Source organism: Quercus robur, chromosome 6 (genome assembly GCF_932294415.1).
Source record: "Quercus robur chromosome 6, dhQueRobu3.1, whole genome shotgun sequence".
Classification (NCBI taxonomy): Eukaryota; Viridiplantae; Streptophyta; class Magnoliopsida; order Fagales; family Fagaceae; genus Quercus; species Quercus robur.
Window position 1 is genome coordinate 15726756 of NC_065539.1, and position 19414 is coordinate 15746169.

Consider the following 19414-nt stretch of genomic DNA (forward strand, 5'->3'; position numbering starts at 1 on the left):
CATACTGTTTAGACCAATCATTCACCATTTAACGTGGCAGACATTAGGTAGAAACACCTAATTAATGCAGAGGTGACCCTTACTTTGAGCTTTGTGTTGTCTCTTCATTCTAGATCCTCGGTGATAATTCTAAGAAATGCCCCGATACTCGGCTCTACTATTGACACCACCACCCTTGGCAAAAGGTCCCTCGGTTTATCTCGACAGGTAAACTGAAGTTGCTTTGTAGCCCTTCTTGGTCCTCGAACCTATGATCTCAAGACTTGGGCTTGGCCAAGAGCCTTTAAATCATTGCTTTGATTGTCTTCCTTGGCTCGTGATTCACTTGGTGGGAACACCCCTCTACATTGTTTATTTTGCTTTTATTGATTTGGATTGTAGTAGTAGTTATTACTATTATTATTATTATTATTATTTTTAGAGTGGTTTTTATTTTTATTTTTTATTTTTAAGTTCTCCACTTCTTTACTAAAATTATTTTGTTGTTTTTTTCTTTTATTGATTTGGATTGTGGTGATTATTATCATGATTATTGTAAGGACTCAAAAAGAAAAGCCCGGGTCCACCTAGAATAATGGCTCCCAATCCTTTAAGCCAAGCCCAATACAATGAATTTTTAAGAGAATGGGCTTCCAAGTCAATTGTAATGCTAAGAAAATTACAAACTTAGGACCAAAAGAACCAAAGCGGCTAATATGAATGAAAAGAATGACAATTCAGTATAAATTCTTCCTCTGGCGGGTTCGAGGATAGATCTCTTATTAATAAGTAAAGGTGATATTTTTACAGAATTATCCTTTGTTCTCTCTCTTTCTGTCTTTTTTCTTGGAGAATGTTCATCCCTTCTTTTTGGGGGGTTCCTTTCCTTATATAGTCACTTCCATTGCATCTCAGCCTTCCATCTGTACATCTCAGGGGAACAATTTGGTTGTTTGTCCCATCAGGACCCTTTTGGAGGTGGTAGAGAGAGCTATGAGCTGTGAAGTCACTGTTCAGGTGTCTTTTCCTCATAAATGTGGCCAGTTCAGTTGGTGCAGTGCATCAAATGTGGAGGTGGTAGTCACTTTCCCCTATATTTCCTCTTTCCATTTCTTGCACGACTCTTTGTCTTCCCCAGAGCTTTACTTTTCGATGTAGGGAATTATATAAATACTCCCGAGGTGCATTTGCTCCTCGGGATCCTCAGTCAGTGGATTAGTTTGCTTTCTTCTCTTCGAATCTCTTATTTACAACTTTAGCCTGTTTTTGAATGACATTGATGTCTTCTCTCCTCGGATTTGGTCTACATGTCAAACTTTGGTTAACATATGAGTGGATCTTTGATCATTCTCGAGACAAGGCCCATAGCCTTAAAATGTACTCGGATTACTTACCCCCACAATTATGTTAACTATTAAACTCAAACTGTTTTTTTTTTTTTTTTTTTTGGTAGAAACTCAAACTGTTAATTTTGGACATACATTAATGAGTATGTTGTTTTTAAAATATTGATAATTGGAGGTAGGGAAATTCAAACCCTAGATGTTTTTGTTTGAAATACTAAAAAAAATATCAGTTGAGCTATAAGAGTTTAGACAATTAGTACTTGTTAATTGGTAAATTCAATTCAATCTTAGAATTTTCATTAACTTAAAATATATATATATATATATATATATTTAAGGATTTTAATACCTTTGATTTTCACGTAATATGTTGACCTCAGAATATATATAAAATCCCAGACCAACCTTGGGACTATCAGGTGTACATTGGAACTAATCATACCCTGTCGACCAAGTTCCAATTACTCAATCACCAATGATCTCTGAAAAGTGATGCATTCGATCCAAAACGTGATGTGTCATTACGTAATGAGGATGGGAAGAGATGCCATGGTAGACTACCGTAGATAATTTGTTCATTCTTTTTCTAGCGACACATATACTACACATAGATAGGTAGGTATGGCGTGATTAGGTTAGATTGTTCAGTCCAAAAACTACAAGAAATCCCAAAAGATGTTGAAAATAAATAAAAATTAGTAATAGTAGAAAGCGAAAACCCATAATCTACAGCTGTATATATGCATCTCTGTTAGTGTGAACTTGTCCCTTGTATATATATGGGGTTTGTGGTTTTTTGCCGTCTTGGTTTGCTTCTTGTCTTAAATCTCAGCTTCTTGCTGTGCTGGGTCTATTGGGTCTCTTTCCTCTTATCATTTTATTTTTTTTCTTGGTTGTTTAGTTTTGTTAGAGGCTCAGAAAACGAGGTTAAGGTGCTTTCCCTTTTCGGGATGAGTTGTTTGCTTTCTTTTCTTTCGGCTTTCTCTGTATTTTCTTATTTGTCTATCAGCGTTCCATCACCTCAAAAATCTCATTGAGAGAGATTGGTGGGTAGGGAATTATCGTTCAGTTACTGACCTTGCTTACACCATACTTTACACATTCATTTTTCTCTTTAATTCCGCAAAACTTGCCTATTTACTCTCATTCTCTCACACTCTTTATTTCTGTCTTCTTGTTCTCCATTTCTCCTACTCCACTTTGCGTTCTTTTTATAAACTCTCTCTCTCTCTCTCTCTCTGAAATGGGGTGTAGACGGAGTCACAATTTCATTTGCGGCGGTACACTTTGCTACGTTGCCATTTCTCTTCTCTTTCTCATTTTGAACTCCGATAAGCTGAGACTCACAGCTGAAGGTAATAAATACTAGTATGTCACTGTTTCAAAATGATAAACCATGTTTGCAACTTGATAGGTAATTTGCTTCTTTGTGTTATGCAGGTAGATCACTATCCGAACCATTTTCCCAGGTGAGAATTGGACTATGAAAAAAAAAATTTAAAAAGGATTGTGGTAAGTGAAAGTAATGACTAATATTATTGTTTGCTTCTTTAACTAGACGGTAAGAGAAGATAAGGCAATTTTGAGTGCTCAGATAGGATCAAGGCCTCCAAGGTGTGAGAGAAGGTGCAGCACATGTGGGCACTGCGAGGCAATTCAGGTCCCTTCGAATCCCCAAGTACAAAATCGGAACAGAAACTTTTCCACGGCCTCAAATATTGCATATGCAAGAGGCGATGACAACTCCAACTACAAGCCCATGAGTTGGAAATGCAAGTGTGGGAAAATCATCTTCAACCCATAATCAATTGAATTTGGGGGTTTTAGGTGAAGAAGAATCTACTGATTTTGAATTCTGTATATGAATGATACACAAAGTAATATTTCTGTGTGTCTTTTGGATCCTTTATTCCTTTTACTGCCACTTAATTCCTACCCTCGGGAAAGAGCATTGTTGCGTTAAAATTCACAAATTTCTTTGTGTCTATTAATATCTTCTTTTTGGGTCTCATTTTTAGGAGTAATATTCTCTATAATTAAGATCATGTAACTTTTTTACGATTGTTAATATTAATGCAATTGCATAAACGTTCTCTTGCACGATTATGATGCACTTTCATATGCATTAAAATGAATCGTTGGCCGTTGCAGTCCTTTCATTTCTGAACTTTTGTGATGTTGGAAGAATCAATTGATAATTACCGAACTCTTGTTATAAATATGCCAACCAGAGATTACAAAAACGAATAGGCAAGACTTACCTACAATACTTAGATTCCCTCTTAAAATTCTATTATGTGGATTTTTTCATATAGGATGGAAGTGTATTTTCTAATTAAGTAGTCACATGATTGAATCTTAAAATGAGAACCTAAGGAACAACACCTAAGATATTGTACTTAAATTTTGTCCCAACGAATATATATATATATATATATATATATGTGTGTGTGTGTGTGTGTGTGTGTGTGTGTGTGTGTGTGTGTGCATACTGACAAGGTCCAACATTCGGATGGCCTAGTTGGTTAGATACCGAGCCAACAAGTCTCAAGACTTGGATTCGAGCCTCAATAATTAGTTGTATGTTGGTGTTCTTTATATCTCATCTCCATCCCAAATTGTCCAAATGATAATAAGTAAGCAGGTAGAGTACTACTATAGTCACGCCTAAGTAGGAAAGTTACACTAGTCATCCCCCACTACCCCTTTTTTGTTTACCAAAAAAAAATACTAACAAGGCCAATGACGAGGTGGTTGCCCTTAAAATACATGAAATATTAAAGGCAAACAACAGGACACAAAATTAAAAATGTTTCCTCTCTCTCTCCCTCTCATAGGGGATAATTGTTTATAATTGTTTTTTAAATTGTTACCTGAACATCTGAAATTAACATTTAAATAAAATACAAAAATAATAATAATAAAGTTGCCACAAACAAATAACCAAATCCTTTTAAATTTTAACAATAAAATTAATTAAAAAAAAAAAAAAAACTCCCTAGTTACTACATAAATTTTTTTTTTTTTTTTTTTTAAAGATAGAATTCTACTCTAACTTAATCTAAGTGTATATGTGTGTGAAACTCCCTTGTAGAAACTTGAACCCTGACCCTTACCCCCCCACACTAGAGTAACCATTGCACCCAGGGTGTGCGGTGGTAGTTACTACATAAATTTTACTATATAAAATTTACAAGTATGTGATAATTAATGTGATTAATGAATTTTAACTACCTAATAAATGAATGTTTGAGTTATTTTTTGTTTTTGTTTTTGTTTTTTTTTTAACTAATGACATTAGTTGTATGTTGGTGTTCTTTATATCTCATCTCCATCCCAAATTGTCCAAATGATAATAAGTAAGCAGGTAGAGTACTACTATAGTCACGCCTAAGTAGGAAAGTTACACTAGTCATCCCCCACTACCCCTTTTTTGTTTACCAAAAAAAAATACTAACAAGGCCAATGACGAGGTGGTTGCCCTTAAAATACATGAAATATTAAAGGCAAACAACAGGACACAAAATTAAAAATGTTTCCTCTCTCTCTCCCTCTCATAGGGGATAATTGTTTATAATTGTTTTTTAAATTGTTACCTGAACATCTGAAATTAACATTTAAATAAAATACAAAAATAATAATAATAAAGTTGCCACAAACAAATAACCAAATCCTTTTAAATTTTAACAATAAAATTAATTAAAAAAAAAAAAAAAAACTCCCTAGTTACTACATAAATTTTTTTTTTTTTTTTTTTTTAAAGATAGAATTCTACTCTAACTTAATCTAAGTGTATATGTGTGTGAAACTCCCTTGTAGAAACTTGAACCCTGACCCTTACCCCCCACACTAGAGTAACCATTGCACCCAGGGTGTGCGGTGGTAGTTACTACATAAATTTTACTATATAAAATTTACAAGTATGTGATAATTAATGTGATTAATGAATTTTAACTACCTAATAAATGAATGTTTGAGTTATTTTTTGTTTTTGTTTTTGTTTTTTTTTAACTAATGACATTAGTTTGTAAATAGTATTATGTACTAAAATTTAGCATCACATTTTCAAAATTGATGTAAAAACTTAGTAAGCTGCAAGAGGGTATCTCCTATAACATATGTATGCAGTGAGATTCTCACGACAAGTTGAAGTCAATAACATTGAGACTCTCACACCTAGTTAGCACCACACCACACCACCACCCAATAACTAATTCAAAGCTTCCATAATTGACTACTAGCAAACCCACAACAACAAACCCAATGGTAAGAACAACCACCACACAGTCCAACATAAACCAACCAAATCAAAGCTAACACTGCCCATTTGCAATATGATCTATCCTAATTGCAAACTTAGCCACTAACCAATCGACGACAGTCGCCCGTGAACAGTTAACTCCAACCATCACATGCCCAACACGAGAGAGAAAGAGAGAGAGAGATGTTAAAATAACAGTTGTAAGAGCAACTAAATCAGTTGATGCAAAGTTGTGCAAAATAGAAAAATGTGCTCATTTTACACATTTTGAGCAAAAAAACACTCACATCAGTGGGTGTAAAATTGTGCATTTATGCACAATTGCTATAGTAACCATGCATATACGCACGGTTACTGTAGCACTTGTATTTATTATTTTATTAGTTTTTTCTCTCTCTTGTCTCTAGTGCTCTCCTTTTTCTATTTTTTTTTCTTTGCTTCTTTTTCCTTCTCTCGTCTCCTTCTGGCTCCAACCCTCGCCATCTTCGTCACGGGCCTCACCAACTCCAGCCTTACTGTCCTTGCAGGCTTCGTCAGAATTCACGTCTCCATGGCCCTGAAGCGACGAGGCTGGGGTCAAGTGTGGGCCCGTGGAGGTGTAGATTTGGAGGAGGTAGGTGGGGTCAATGGTGGCGGGGAGCTGTTTGGCCATGTGGGTGGCTTGCTCTAGAGTTAATACTAGCTCTTGCAATGGTGCTGGTGGTACTGTTGTTGCCTCTGCCATGCCTTCCATGATTTCTTTGATTTTTTTTTTCCTCTGTCTCTCACTCTGTGTGTACAGAGCGTCTTCTCTCTTTTTTCTCTGTGTTTTTTTTTTTTTTTTTTTTTGGTTCTTCTTTCTAGAAACTTCTTGCTAATGGAGAGTTCTTTCTGAGGATGTGAAACTTTTCTGGTTAGAATAGAGAGGCGGATTGGGTCTGTGAGAGAGAGAGGTGGTGAGGGAGAGAATAATAAAAAATTGTAAAAGAATGAATATTTTATTAAATAAATGTGTAAAATAGATAAACTGATGTGGGTGTTTTGTAAAAATGAGTGTGTAAAATAGAAAAAGTAACTTTTTTCTGTGTAAAATAGAAGGAAAGTTTACATCAACTGATGCAGTTGCTCTAATCATTTCCTAGAAAAGTCAGCCTATTTCCATCTAAAAAGTAAGTGAACACACAATTAACATACACAAAATTCTAATTTAAATATAGGAAGTACTAGCTTAATTATTATAGGAGTTTTGGCTAACACCACGCCATTGTCCCTTTATTTGAGTGTTATGTTTTGGTTCTTGTGCAAGTTAGGTGACTAACTGAGATTTCAAACATCGTTAGTATTTTTACTAAGTTAGCATGTTATCTATTCTTGGATAAACGTACTTTAGCTTAAATGCATTTTGGTTAATGGAATATTGCTAGTCCAATGATGATTGATTTACGGACTTATTAGGCATATTTTTGTTGGAGTAGCCAATGCTATTCTAGTTGATGCTATTATATCGAAAACAAATCTTTTGTCTCATTTTTTTTTCTCCACCAATTATGGTAAGCAATGTATTTGATTTTTTTTTTTTCTATTTTATACTTTGGTTATTTTATAAAAAAAGTCAAAAAATAAATAGACTGCAAATTGTAATTAATAGAATATAAAATGCAGACAAACAATTGTTTTTCATTATATCTCTCTACTACAACTCCAAACCTTTTGCTCCTCTAATCTCCAAACCTTTTGCTCCTCTAATATCTTTCAAAACATCTCTTACCCAATGGTTAAATTTTGCGAAGTCTATACATATTATTTCAAGTTAGAAATCTTTATCTTCAACTTACATTTTCAGTTCAAAAATACCCATGTGTGTGATAGGTTTTACTCTATTATTATTATTATTATTATTAAGGATGAAGGGTCTGCATCGACCGTGTGGTTAAAGTAGGGAAAAGAGCTTCCCATCAACAAAAAAAAAAAGGTAGGGAAACGAGCTCTTTTTGGGTTTGCCAGTTACCACACGCCATCGTCCCGTCTCCCCATGTAGTGTTCATTTACATTTACATTTACATAACGTAAAGATACGAAAACAAAAACTGATTAAAAATTATTTTTTTTTTTGAAAGCGATTAAAAATTAAATTCTTTTCGAAAAGTTCACCATTATAATACGCTGGACGCTACAGAAAATCTTTGTCACGTACCATTTCTCGGTGGTCTTTTTCTGACGAGAAAGAAACTAATAGTTGTTGTTTATATAAACAATAAAGAAACCAGGTGACAGGACTTCATCAAGTAATCAATGTCATCATCATTTGAACTAAGAATTGAAACCCCCAAAAAAAAATGAAAAAAGAGTTGAATTAAGAGGTAAAAACCAAAAAGAAGAGGAGCTTCCAGTTTGAGCCCAGTAAAATCTTGGAAAAGATTTTACAGGATTCCATTTTCACATAACAGGAAATGATGAGATGGAAGAAAAAAAGAGAATTGTTATTGTTAGAAAACTGTGGAGGGACCAGAGAGTTGATGGGATATTTCATGGGCGATATTCTCCAATCTGCTCCATCTTTTCCTAGTTATTACTACAAACTCCTACTATCTTCTACTATATCTTTCTTGTAGACATGACTTAACAGTTCCTATTAAGTGCAAGTACGAATTTTGCACTTGAATTTAATCATAACATATAATTAGTGCAGGCACCACTCTATCTGAATCTGAATGATAACACAACACAAATTAAGTAGAAGTCAGAGGGTGACAAAGGAGTTCGGATTTGCAAAAAAAGAGTTAAACCGACGTATAAGGCTTCTTGCTGTTGGGAATTACAAGTGTTTTACGCTACAATTTGCTGTAACATTAAGGATAATTATTAATTACTAATTGAGCTAATATTCCGACTTCTAACATTGGCCAGAACTGAGAAGTTAATTAGAAGTTACAAACCTGGCAGACACAAACACTAACACAACTTTTCCAAAAAAAAAAAAAAAAAAAACACTAACACAACATTTTACTAAGAAAATGAAAATTAATAGTTGCCCTCTACTCGTGACCATAAACTATTTTACAATTTTTTTACAACTGTAAATATGGTGAATAATTATTGGTAAGTAAAAAGTGATGTTAATTGTGGACTTAGATGTGAACTAAAAAGAATTGCCATATCAACAATTTGCAAATATATTATAAAGTGGTTTATAGTTGTAGCATTTTCCATAGAAGATAATTACTAGCGGCAAATTAAAGATATTTTGTCTATACTCATTGCATCACATTGGCACTAATAGTTTTGGAGGATTTATTGTGAATTACTAGCGGTATGCTTTAATTTTCTGTAACATTTGCGATAAGAAAAATTCTTAGTTTACATTATACCATCAATGAATGATTTTTTTTTTTTTTGAGTCATCAATGAATGATTTACATTGTAAACTAAATAAATGTGTACAATGTTGTACACATTTATCTAATTTATAATGTAAATCTTACATTGATAGTGCAATTAATGTAAACCAATAATTGGCTTGGGATAATTAGGAAATAACATTCTGGATATCAAATAAGGCCAAATAATTCTCACTGTTGTTGAGAGAAGTTACTTTGACAGAAAGGTACAACTTCTTTCTTCTTCCAAAACAACAAATAGCTAATAATGCTTTTACCAACAAAGAGCTAATAATAGTTTAACCAAAAAAAAAACAAAAACAAAAACAAAAAGCGAATAATATTAGGATATGGTTAATGTATGCCATCCATTTTGCGAAAATTTTTATGGAAATTTGAAAAAGTTATCAAAACAGTTAATTACTTTTTTTTTCTTTTTTTCATAAAGCATACAGCTCAAACATGTTTCTTTTCGATATAGACAACAATGGTAGAAGTGGAACCCCACCACTTGAAGTCCTTAACCTGTTTAACATTCTTCTTTTCATGATCATTAAATCAAACATGTAATACGTGAAAGTTCAATTAGTGTTTAAAATACTAATGAATGTTTAGACCTCCAATTTCAAATTAAACCAACACAAGCTAATACTCAAACAATATATGTACGGAATAATAGGTACAAGCAGAAACTCAAACAAATAAACAACTCTACACCATAATTAACCACAACACAACAACGATTAAAAGGTAAGAGTGAGGGTTAGAGAGATCCAAACACAAAGATAACACCGGCACGTATTATCAAAGAAGAAACCGAAGAACTTGGAGAAAAATCTCTCCACCGCCCTCCAAGCGGTAAAATGATCCACTAAAGAATAAAGTTGAGATACACGAATAGTAATAGACCCTCCAAGTCTAATCTACCCAATGCACCTAAACCCTCCAAGCTTCTTTCTCCAACAAGGTTAAGCCTAACCGTGTCTTCTTTAGTTTCCCGGATCCCGCAATATGCCCATTGCATCAATCAAATGAATTGGTCATCTCCAAACTGCTTCCCAAACAGCAAAATACCTCCTCACTGATATGGGTATGATGAGATAAAGATTTGGCCAATGTACCTCTTAAGAATATGTTAATGAAGAGGGTGAGAGTAGAGGAATTTGGAGAATCAAATGTCTAAAATTGTGAATGAGTCAATCTTGGTTTTCTCTAGGGTTTCTCTTTCAAAATTCACTTTAGAAGCCCTCTACATTTCGTGTGTATAAGGGTATTTATAGTAGTGTATGTAAAGAATGTGAAAGGTCATTTTTCTGCATAACACGGCATTTTGGCGACTCAATCTCACGAGTGGGATAAGTCACGAGTTTGAGTCGCGAGATAACTGTCTGGCCAGACTGTACTTTTTGTCCTGTAGTGCTCCAGCTGTCATGACCCTTCAGCTTTCTGCATGCTTCACATGTGTGGCATTTTGTTGAGTTGCCAGTCGTAAGTCACTCGCGAGATCTAGTTGCGAGAAACCTCCAAATGCACATATTCTTGAATTTCTTTACACTCGCTCACACACAACCCTTACATAATTCTCACCTAAATACAAGGTATCTAATTGCTAAATTATAAGCAAATTTGGTACGGAATAAAGCCAACACATGATTGAATTAATTCAACTTTACAGTATCGTACAGAAGAAAGGTTTTGAAAGTTTTGCCACCATAGTTAAAGGAACCTGCAATTATGAAACATTCATATTTGTCAGTGGTGGCATGCCCTTATATGTGCCAAAGTTTATCAGAACGTTATTTTTATTTGCTTCAGAAAAATTGCACCATAACAATTAAAAAAAGCTGGCGACTCTACCTTCATATCCAGCGGTTCGACTCATAAACCATCTGAATTCTTGAATGTCACTTTACATTTCTAGGACAGCCTCATAATTATGGATAAAAATTTCTCCTATATGTGAGTAGAGCCAGAGAAGGACAACTTCACGAATGCCTAACCAACCTGATAATTTAAACATTAGGTAGTCTTCTGGCTGCAAATTCAGCATTTTAATTTTCAATAAGTTTAATGATAAAACATTTCTTCCAACTATTGATTTATTATGCATAATAAAAATAGTATTAGCAATGAACCCGAGTTAAAGTAATGCTGCTCTGTACATATCAGTGGTTGTGAAAGTTTGAAAAAAAAAATTTGTTATGCCTCTAGTATTACACTTTAATTTTTGCTCGACACATTCAAATTTAGTTTATCTATATATGTTTCAACTTTCAAGTACTAAAACACTAAAATACTCCTTAGTCCTTAACGAGCAAAGCCATGTATTAGCCATAGTTAGCCATGGGCACGCTTGCCACAATGTTTTTAAAAGCCATCAACAAACTAACATGCAAATGAATAACATATCATACACATCAAGACACCCCCTTTATCTTTAGCAAAAAAAAAAAAAAATCAAGACACCCCCTTTATCATTTGTTGGTTTTAATTTCAGATAACATCCCTAATGAAACTCGCGCGGAGCCTGTTTTGAGATTTAATAATCCTTAATTACTACACCAGGTACAGTCACGTGTGGTAATATGAACAGAAACACTCACTGCATGTGTTTGAGACTAATTTAGTGTGCGATTGCTAGCTGCGGTTTCAGCATTTGCCTTTGGCTGGTCCCATGACAATGTTTATGGACCAGCCAACTTGCACAAAAAGCGTAAATAGTATTTTGGCATTTTAAAAAATATTTTGCTACAATATTTTCAACAATAAGTTTTCAATTTTCAACAAATAAGTGGTATTCAAACAGATCCTTATAAGCTTTTTTTTTTTTTTTTTTTTTTTTTTGCTTTTTAGTGTTTATGTACAATTTTTTAAAACTGCACTTTTTTCGCTCTTATAAAGTACAAGTATACTTTAATACACTTTTCAACAAAAGTTTTTTAGCAAAAAACTATATTGGGTTAAGATAAGTTGACCCTGGTTAATTAATTCAATTATCCAAGTTGATTAATTATGTCAAATTACATGCAAATTATGGAGGCACCAATAAATCACCAAATAAATTAAATGCAGCAAAAAATAAATTGAATACGGTGATTTGTTGACAAATGGGGAAAACCTCACAAAGCAAAAATCTCACCGGGTGATTTTAAGGTCCTACTGCCAAGAATCTACTAATTAACAATCAAGCGGTTACAAGTATAGGGAATCTTATCAATTACCCTTGGCCTATCTCGAAATACCAACCTACAGTTGAACATTTGCTCAAATACCCAATTGAACTTGATCTTGTAATAGCCTTCTTTTTCTTGATGCACAAATCTCCAATTTATGACTAACCTTTTACACGTATCCCAAGTATGTAACTAACTTCAGCAACTTGAATAAATATTATTGGCTGTAAAGTTCTTCACTTTATCAATAATAAAGATCTAAAAGCACTCGGTTACAAAACCCTATGGCGTACAAACGCAGTAATTTCACAAAAAAAAAAAAAAAAATCTCTTGGTTTCTGTATCCATGTGTGACGACCTTTAAAATAACCCTTATATATATGTCTAAGATTGTGAGAAAAGAAATCCCAAACAAATATGCAAGGCTGTGCTGAATTTTAGATCTGAAAATTCTGAAATCGTAATTCTCGATAAATCAAGCTGCTATCTAGCTATCTATCAAACTTTACATTAAGTCTTAATAGCAAGCTTTTATCGAGTTATCTGTCGAGACTTAATGAACAACTTTTCTTCACTTATTTATTGGACCAATCTTTATGTCTTTAATACTTGACTTGAACAACATGTTTTTTGAAGTAATAAACTCATCTTAAATCTACCCAATTACAAGTAAATTGTATTTTGCAAAAAGATTAACCAATTGCAACAAAATATGGCCTAACAAACTAAATAATTTTTTTTCAAATGGACACGGATCCGTGACTTGAACTCCAAAATTAAAGAGAATGTTAATACAAAGGTTGAGAGAGACAGCTGAAAAGCTTGGGGGCAGAGTGAAAGAAATAGATTCAAATTCCCTCTTTCTCAAGTATTTTTGAGGTGTATATCAGCTAAAACCAAAGCACAGCATTCTATTTGGCCCATCCCTTGGCCATGGAAAAAAGTAGTATGCCATATCCAACAAACAACAGCAACAAGTCATACCCTGCGATTCCCATTCCCCATCTGACGTAGATGGGGCATGAGGAATCATATTGCTGTGCAATCAGGTCGCCGTATAACAGCATCCGTCAGGGCATTTTCGTGGGTCCTCTGCCCTTTGATTACACAGATTATCCGTAAAAACTAAGCATGATGGGCAACAACACCAAAGGTCTTGGGACTGTGCGCCACTCCGCCAGTAGTTTTCTCTTAACTGTATGTACAGTGACCCATACAGCAGTTAGAATTAATGCCACGTATGCCGCTAGCTTCCAATTTACACTGAACACGAATCCAAGTCAACAGCCGCGAATTCTACACAAATTTTGGATTTTTATGGATTGTACGTAAATGAGTGTTGTCTATTTCATACAACCATACTACCAGACACGCCACTTTTGCACGAGTCTCAATTTTTGTACAAAAGTGGCATACTGGCATGTGTATATATGGTAGTGTATAAGTGTGTGCGTGTAAGAGGATTAGCCTTTATAAATGGGTTTACCTATCCTTCTGCATCAAATCATGAGCCTTCTTCTAATACATTGGGTAGGTCAAAAAAAGAAAAGAAAAGAAGAAACGAGTATCAAATGTTCAAAATTATTCATTTAATTTTATTTAAAATATAAATCGAGTTTGGTTTCATTATAAAACTAAATAATATGTTCAAGTTTTGTTAATTTCCTTATTGACCAGGCTAGAACTTTTTCACAAATACTTAATTAACTTATTTTGGTTAGAAAATTTTTTGTTTGCAGGTGTTTGAGTGGTTGTTTTTGAACCAAAATTAAAGTGAGATTCACATTTTCTTTTAGTTAGGTCCAAGATAGAATGTGTTTTTCCTCTCTGACATTTTATCCAAGTGAGCTTCTACCATTCACACTACCCACCTAGGCTGAGTTGGCCCTAGTCTATTTGGTTACACATACCTTTTGTTTTAAAAAAAATTACCGTTTTAAAATTCTTTATAATTGAAATTATATTATTTGAGTTAATGAGATCAAACAATTTTCTCTTATGAACTTAAAAAAATTAGGTTTACTAACTTGTATGGTTAAAAATTATATGTAATTTTTACCATGAAATTATTTATATTCTCATTAAATTACAAATAATAATCTAATATCTTATGAACTTATTTATAGATTAATACAATACAATTTTTTTTTTTTGAAACAATACAATTTAAGTTCTAGTCTATATAAGTATATAGATTTTGATAATTTGATAGTCATTGGGAGGGGGAGGAGAGATTTGAACCATAAAAACGTCTTCATTGGGAATATCAAGAGATGTATAATACACACACACACACACACACTTAAATTGAGTCTCATGCTTATGAACAAATTATTATGTTTAAATTTGACTCGTTAAATAGTAAAGTTTATTGTGGGGGGTCCGAGGACCGAAGAGGAATAGATCAAGGAATGGTTTGCACAAATCAGTTTGAAGAGCTGAATAAGCTTCGAGGATTCCATTGACCCGAGGATGGAAGTAGAAGCATCAACATTTAGTATCTTATGAAGGACCATGGAGGGGGGAGAGAACCATAATGGGGGTAAAGGATGTGAGAGGAAGCTTCTTGAAAGAGATACTTCCCACCTCCGCATTGAATGCCCTACACCAACCATATCAGCTACATTAATGTGGAAATGACACCTAAACAGTAACTTTACAACTAGTAGCCCTTTCACCTTCAGCAAAGTTTTGATAGGACAAGTATCCTAAGAAATGCCTTAAGGCATACAGGTGGAGGGTTAAGATGAAAGGAAGAAGGATATAAAAGGAAGAGAACATCCCAGAAACAGGGAGGGATATTATTTTCTCTAAGAAACAGACAAAGAAGGAAGTGAACAGTGTATAATTTGGTCTAGAACTTGTAACACTTATAAATAAGAAACTAATCTTTGGACTAACCCGAGGAGAGCATTACTTCCAATCACTACTTAAATTTCTCCTCTCTATCACTCTAATCTCTTCAGCTATATACCAGGACTTAGTTTAGAGTTGCACTTGAAGTATTTTTCTCACTCTCTTAGAAATTTTATTGTTTGGGCTTGGTATAAAGGGTAAGGTATCACTGTTCTTAGTGGGCTTGGGCCTTTATTTTCTAAGTACTTACATTTATACTTGGGCTTGAACTTTATTCATTTGATTAAAAAATGAATATATATAAACTCTATCCTAAACTGGTTCCAGTTGTTCATTTATAAATAACTTGATTTAATTAAAATCCTAATATTGAACTATTATATTATCAATAAATTACAAATAATACTTTGATATTTTATGAACTTATAACAAACTTACACAATCCAATTTCAAGTCCATATTAGTATATTTCTATACATATATACACATAAGTATATAATATTATATATGCTTAAACCGAATTTCATGCTCACAAGGTTGTTCAGGAACACATTATAATATTTGAGTTCAGTTTGTTTATTAGTCAAACCTAAACTAGGGCATGACTCATTAACTAAATAAACAAAAATGTAAACAAGTTCTTCCTAAGCCAAGTTCAAATTGTTCATAAACAACTCGATTCGATTACAATCCTAAGTGGGATAGTCGCAAAAAATAGGATCATCTATTCCTAGAAAAAAAGACCCTTAAATAATTAAGGTATTCCTTAAATCCATAAAAAGAACTTTAAAATCCAGAGAGAGAGAGAGAGAGAGATTCTCTAAAATTTTAGTAATTAGCCTAGGGTGCTAACACTAATCTATAATAAAGAAGACCTTAGAAAACTCTAGTGTGTGTTAAGCACAAAATGTCTTGAAAAACAGCTAAGAAGGATAAAACATAAAATTATATAAATTAATTTTATAAATTCTAAGAAATGTCTTGAAAAACTGAGGAGACCAGCTTAGTATGACATCTAGATTGAAAATTATAACAAAAGGAAAGATGTTAAATTTGCTAAAATGGATACATAAAGGATAGAATCTGTCCCAAAGGCGATGTAAAGTCAATTGTGGACGATGAGTTTTGAGTCCGAGAAAGTCTAGTGCCACAGAAAAATGCACAACTTGTACCACAACCCGCCACATGGCGAGTTGTGGTTGGTGGAAGGGTGTCCCCACATCACCCTTCCATCAACCACAACTCGCCACGTGGCAAGTTGTGGCACAAGTTGTGCATTGTGGTTGTGGCACTAGACTTTCCCTTTGAGTCCTGCCGCAATTCCCTTCAATTCACCAAATTTTATGCAATTTCGTTACTGGTCTGGATGATTTTTAATTGTGTTTTTCACTTTTCAAATTTCCTACTGTTTGATCTATGATGATCTCTCCAGTCCATAAAAGCCAATAGTTCTACATCACATATATAAGAGATCTGCTGATTAGCTCTTGATTTATAGCATTTTTGGATTAAATCAGTTCTGCACTTATGTCAAGTTGCTTTAGAACCGACAAACTTTCCGCGTAGACAAAGCAAAATCCTTTAGAAAGTCAATAGAAGCCAACAAATTGCAAGAGGAACGCTTCACGTAATTTGGACAAACTTTCCTTGTGGCTTCGTGGACGGCAGAGGTGAAGGGGATTAAAGGTTGAGCCATATTCAAGCCAAACCGTGAGAGAGAGAAATTTTGTTAAGAATGGCAGGAAAGAAAAGAGACAAAGAAAGAGAGAGAGCGTTTCTTGATAATGGAAGCAAACTTCTTGAGAAGCTGATTGCCTCTTGTAATGGCAGGCCAATTCCTATCCGTAGCTACTCTTGTGAAGAACTCAAGCGGGCAACAAATAACTGCGATCCTAGCCATATTTTTCATAGAGATGGGAAATATGAATGGCAATGGTTCTTTTAAAGGCTGAATGATTTCCATTAAGAAGTGGGTACGACATATAGATGTTTTATTTGAGAGGTTTTCACTGATATAGCTGTTTCTGCAAAGATGAGCACTCACAATAATGTTCTAAAGCTCATAGGGTGCTGTCTCGAGACTCAAATTCCCATTTCAGTGTATGAATCTGCTGCAAATGGATCACTTTCGGGTCGATCTAATGTTACTAGTGATCATGATGGTGCACAACATCAACGTGAGCCCCTGTCATGGCAGAGCAGGTTAAAGATTGCAAGGGAAATTGCTCATGCAATTTTGTATCTCTACACTGCGTTCTCAAGACCTATTGTCCAAAGGGACATAAAACCAGGAAATGTCTTCCTAGACCAACATGATGTTGCCAAACTAACTGAATTTTCATTGTCCATATCGATCCCCGAAGGTGAAACTCACGTAGAGGATGATGTTTATGGAACTTTTGTTCTTATGCCCCAACTATGCGACTACAAGTTACATAACAGAGAAAGTTGACGTTTACAGCTTCGGATCGTTTCTATTAGAGCTTTTAACTGGACAGAAGTTGCATTACCTATTACGCACAGACTATTTTGATGTTGAGGATTTTAAGGATGACATAAAAAAATTTACCATAAATGAGCTTGTGGATGCTGCAATCCTTGTAGGGGAAGGAGGATCTGTCGGAAATATTATAGAAAGTAATAATGGAAGAATAAAATTAACGGAAAAGACAAAAGAAAATAGATAACTTGAAGACACTATATCATTTTCGTTAGACAATATTTACCTCCCACATTTTTGTTGCTAAAGGGTTATCACAAATTTGTCTCCATGATACAACCAAATTATTAGGTTCTACAGATAGCAATTCTGGAGAATGACCACAGGATTTCTTGTGTTTCTCTCCAACTTTTGATTTTGTGAAATTAGTTTTTCAAGAGAACATAAGCCTCTATTTATACCCATAGGGTTATGTTTCATGAAAAGGCATGTTGGAAATATTACACAAAATAATAATGGAAGATTAAGATTAATGGAAAAGACAAAAGAAAATAGATAACTTAGAGGCATTATATCGTTTTCCTTAGACAATATTTGCCCCTCACACTTTTATTGCTAAAGGGTTATCGTAAATTTATCTCCAGGATACAACCAAGTTATTGGGTTCTACAGATAGCAATTCTAGAGAATGACCACATGATTTCTTGTGTTTCTTGTGTTTCTCTCAAACTTTTGATTTTGTGAAGTTAGTTTTTCAAGAGAACATAAGCCTCTATTTATACCCATAGGGTTATGTTTCATGAAAATGCATGTATGGAGAGTTAGTTATTTCATGAAACCTCGTTATGTTTCATGAAAAGACACGTATGGAGAGTTAGTTACTTTTTCATAAAACAGTTAACAAAGATTGAAACCTCATTATGTTTCATGAAAAGGCATGTGTGGAGAATTAATTACTTTTTCATAAAGCGTTTAACAAAGATTGAAACCTCTTCAATCTTTCTCAATAGTCACTAGAAAATTCCAGAAAATTCAAATTTCAAATTTTCACTTTGAAAATTCCAAAACTTGAATTTTCACTTTATGAAACCATATTTTCCAAATTCAACTATCATTATTACAACATATTCTTGTATATACCTATATATACAACAGGATCTATGTTGCAACAATTACAATGTGTGTTACAGCTTACCCTTATTTGCAGAGAAAAGGATCCGGAGATGAGGCCAACCATGGTTGATGTTACAAAAGAACTCAGAAAAATTGAGAGGTTCATCCTATGATTATTCTGCCACTTTCCTCCATCCAAGTTCCTTTGCAAAGAATCTATCCTTGAATAAACCTTCAAATTTGCATAATTAAGGAAACAATCAAGTATCTCTATTGTTTTACATTTATGGGAATTAAGCCTGCTAAAGTTCCCAAATAAATAAGAGAGCTAAATAAAATACTTAGCTTGCCCCATCTAATTGATAGATTTTCCTTCTTTCTTTCTTTTTCTTTCTTTTTTTGGGGTGGGGGAATGGGTTTGATAGTTATAATGGGAGAGAGAAAATTTAAACCTTAGATGTCTCCATTAGAAATACTAATAGATGTAAGTTAAGTTACAAGACTCTTGGGCCTTAGCCTCTATTAATAACTTTTTAATCTAGAAGTGTGTATACTATTTTTTCCGAATGGATTGGTTCTCTAATGCCCAATTTTCTACTACCTTCCCTCAACTTGGAAAGAAAATGATTGTAATAGTTTAGGGACCAAAGTCATGTAAAAATGATGAAAACAATATTTTTATCTTCTACTAGTGCTTTTTACTTGCCCAATTTGTTATTATGCTGATTTTTGTTCTACCTCACTCATGTTCTAATATGTGGGGGCATATTTTCATTAAAAAAAAATGTGGAGGCATATGAACAGAGTTTAGTGCACCATGAGATCTGCAAACCAGTTCTTTATATACGTAGCATTTTCAACTTAATTCTAGAAGCGACAGACCTTCTGCG

At 34.0% G+C, this 19414-nt stretch overlaps 1 protein-coding gene and 1 pseudogene across 1 annotated transcript; both read left to right on the forward strand.

The window, feature by feature from the left end:
- Positions 1-2238: 2238 nt before the first annotated feature.
- Positions 2239-3413, forward strand: LOC126689655 (EPIDERMAL PATTERNING FACTOR-like protein 2). Its single transcript, XM_050384875.1, has 3 exons — positions 2239-2680; positions 2766-2794; positions 2884-3413. Exons 1-3 carry the CDS (start codon positions 2569-2571, stop codon positions 3127-3129), a joined length of 387 nt encoding a protein of 128 aa, XP_050240832.1. The 5' UTR covers positions 2239-2568; the 3' UTR covers positions 3130-3413.
- Positions 3414-13246: 9833 nt separating this feature from the next.
- LOC126689904 (non-functional pseudokinase ZED1-like) lies at positions 13247-18697 on the forward strand (annotated as a pseudogene).
- Positions 18698-19414: the final 717 nt, after the last annotated feature.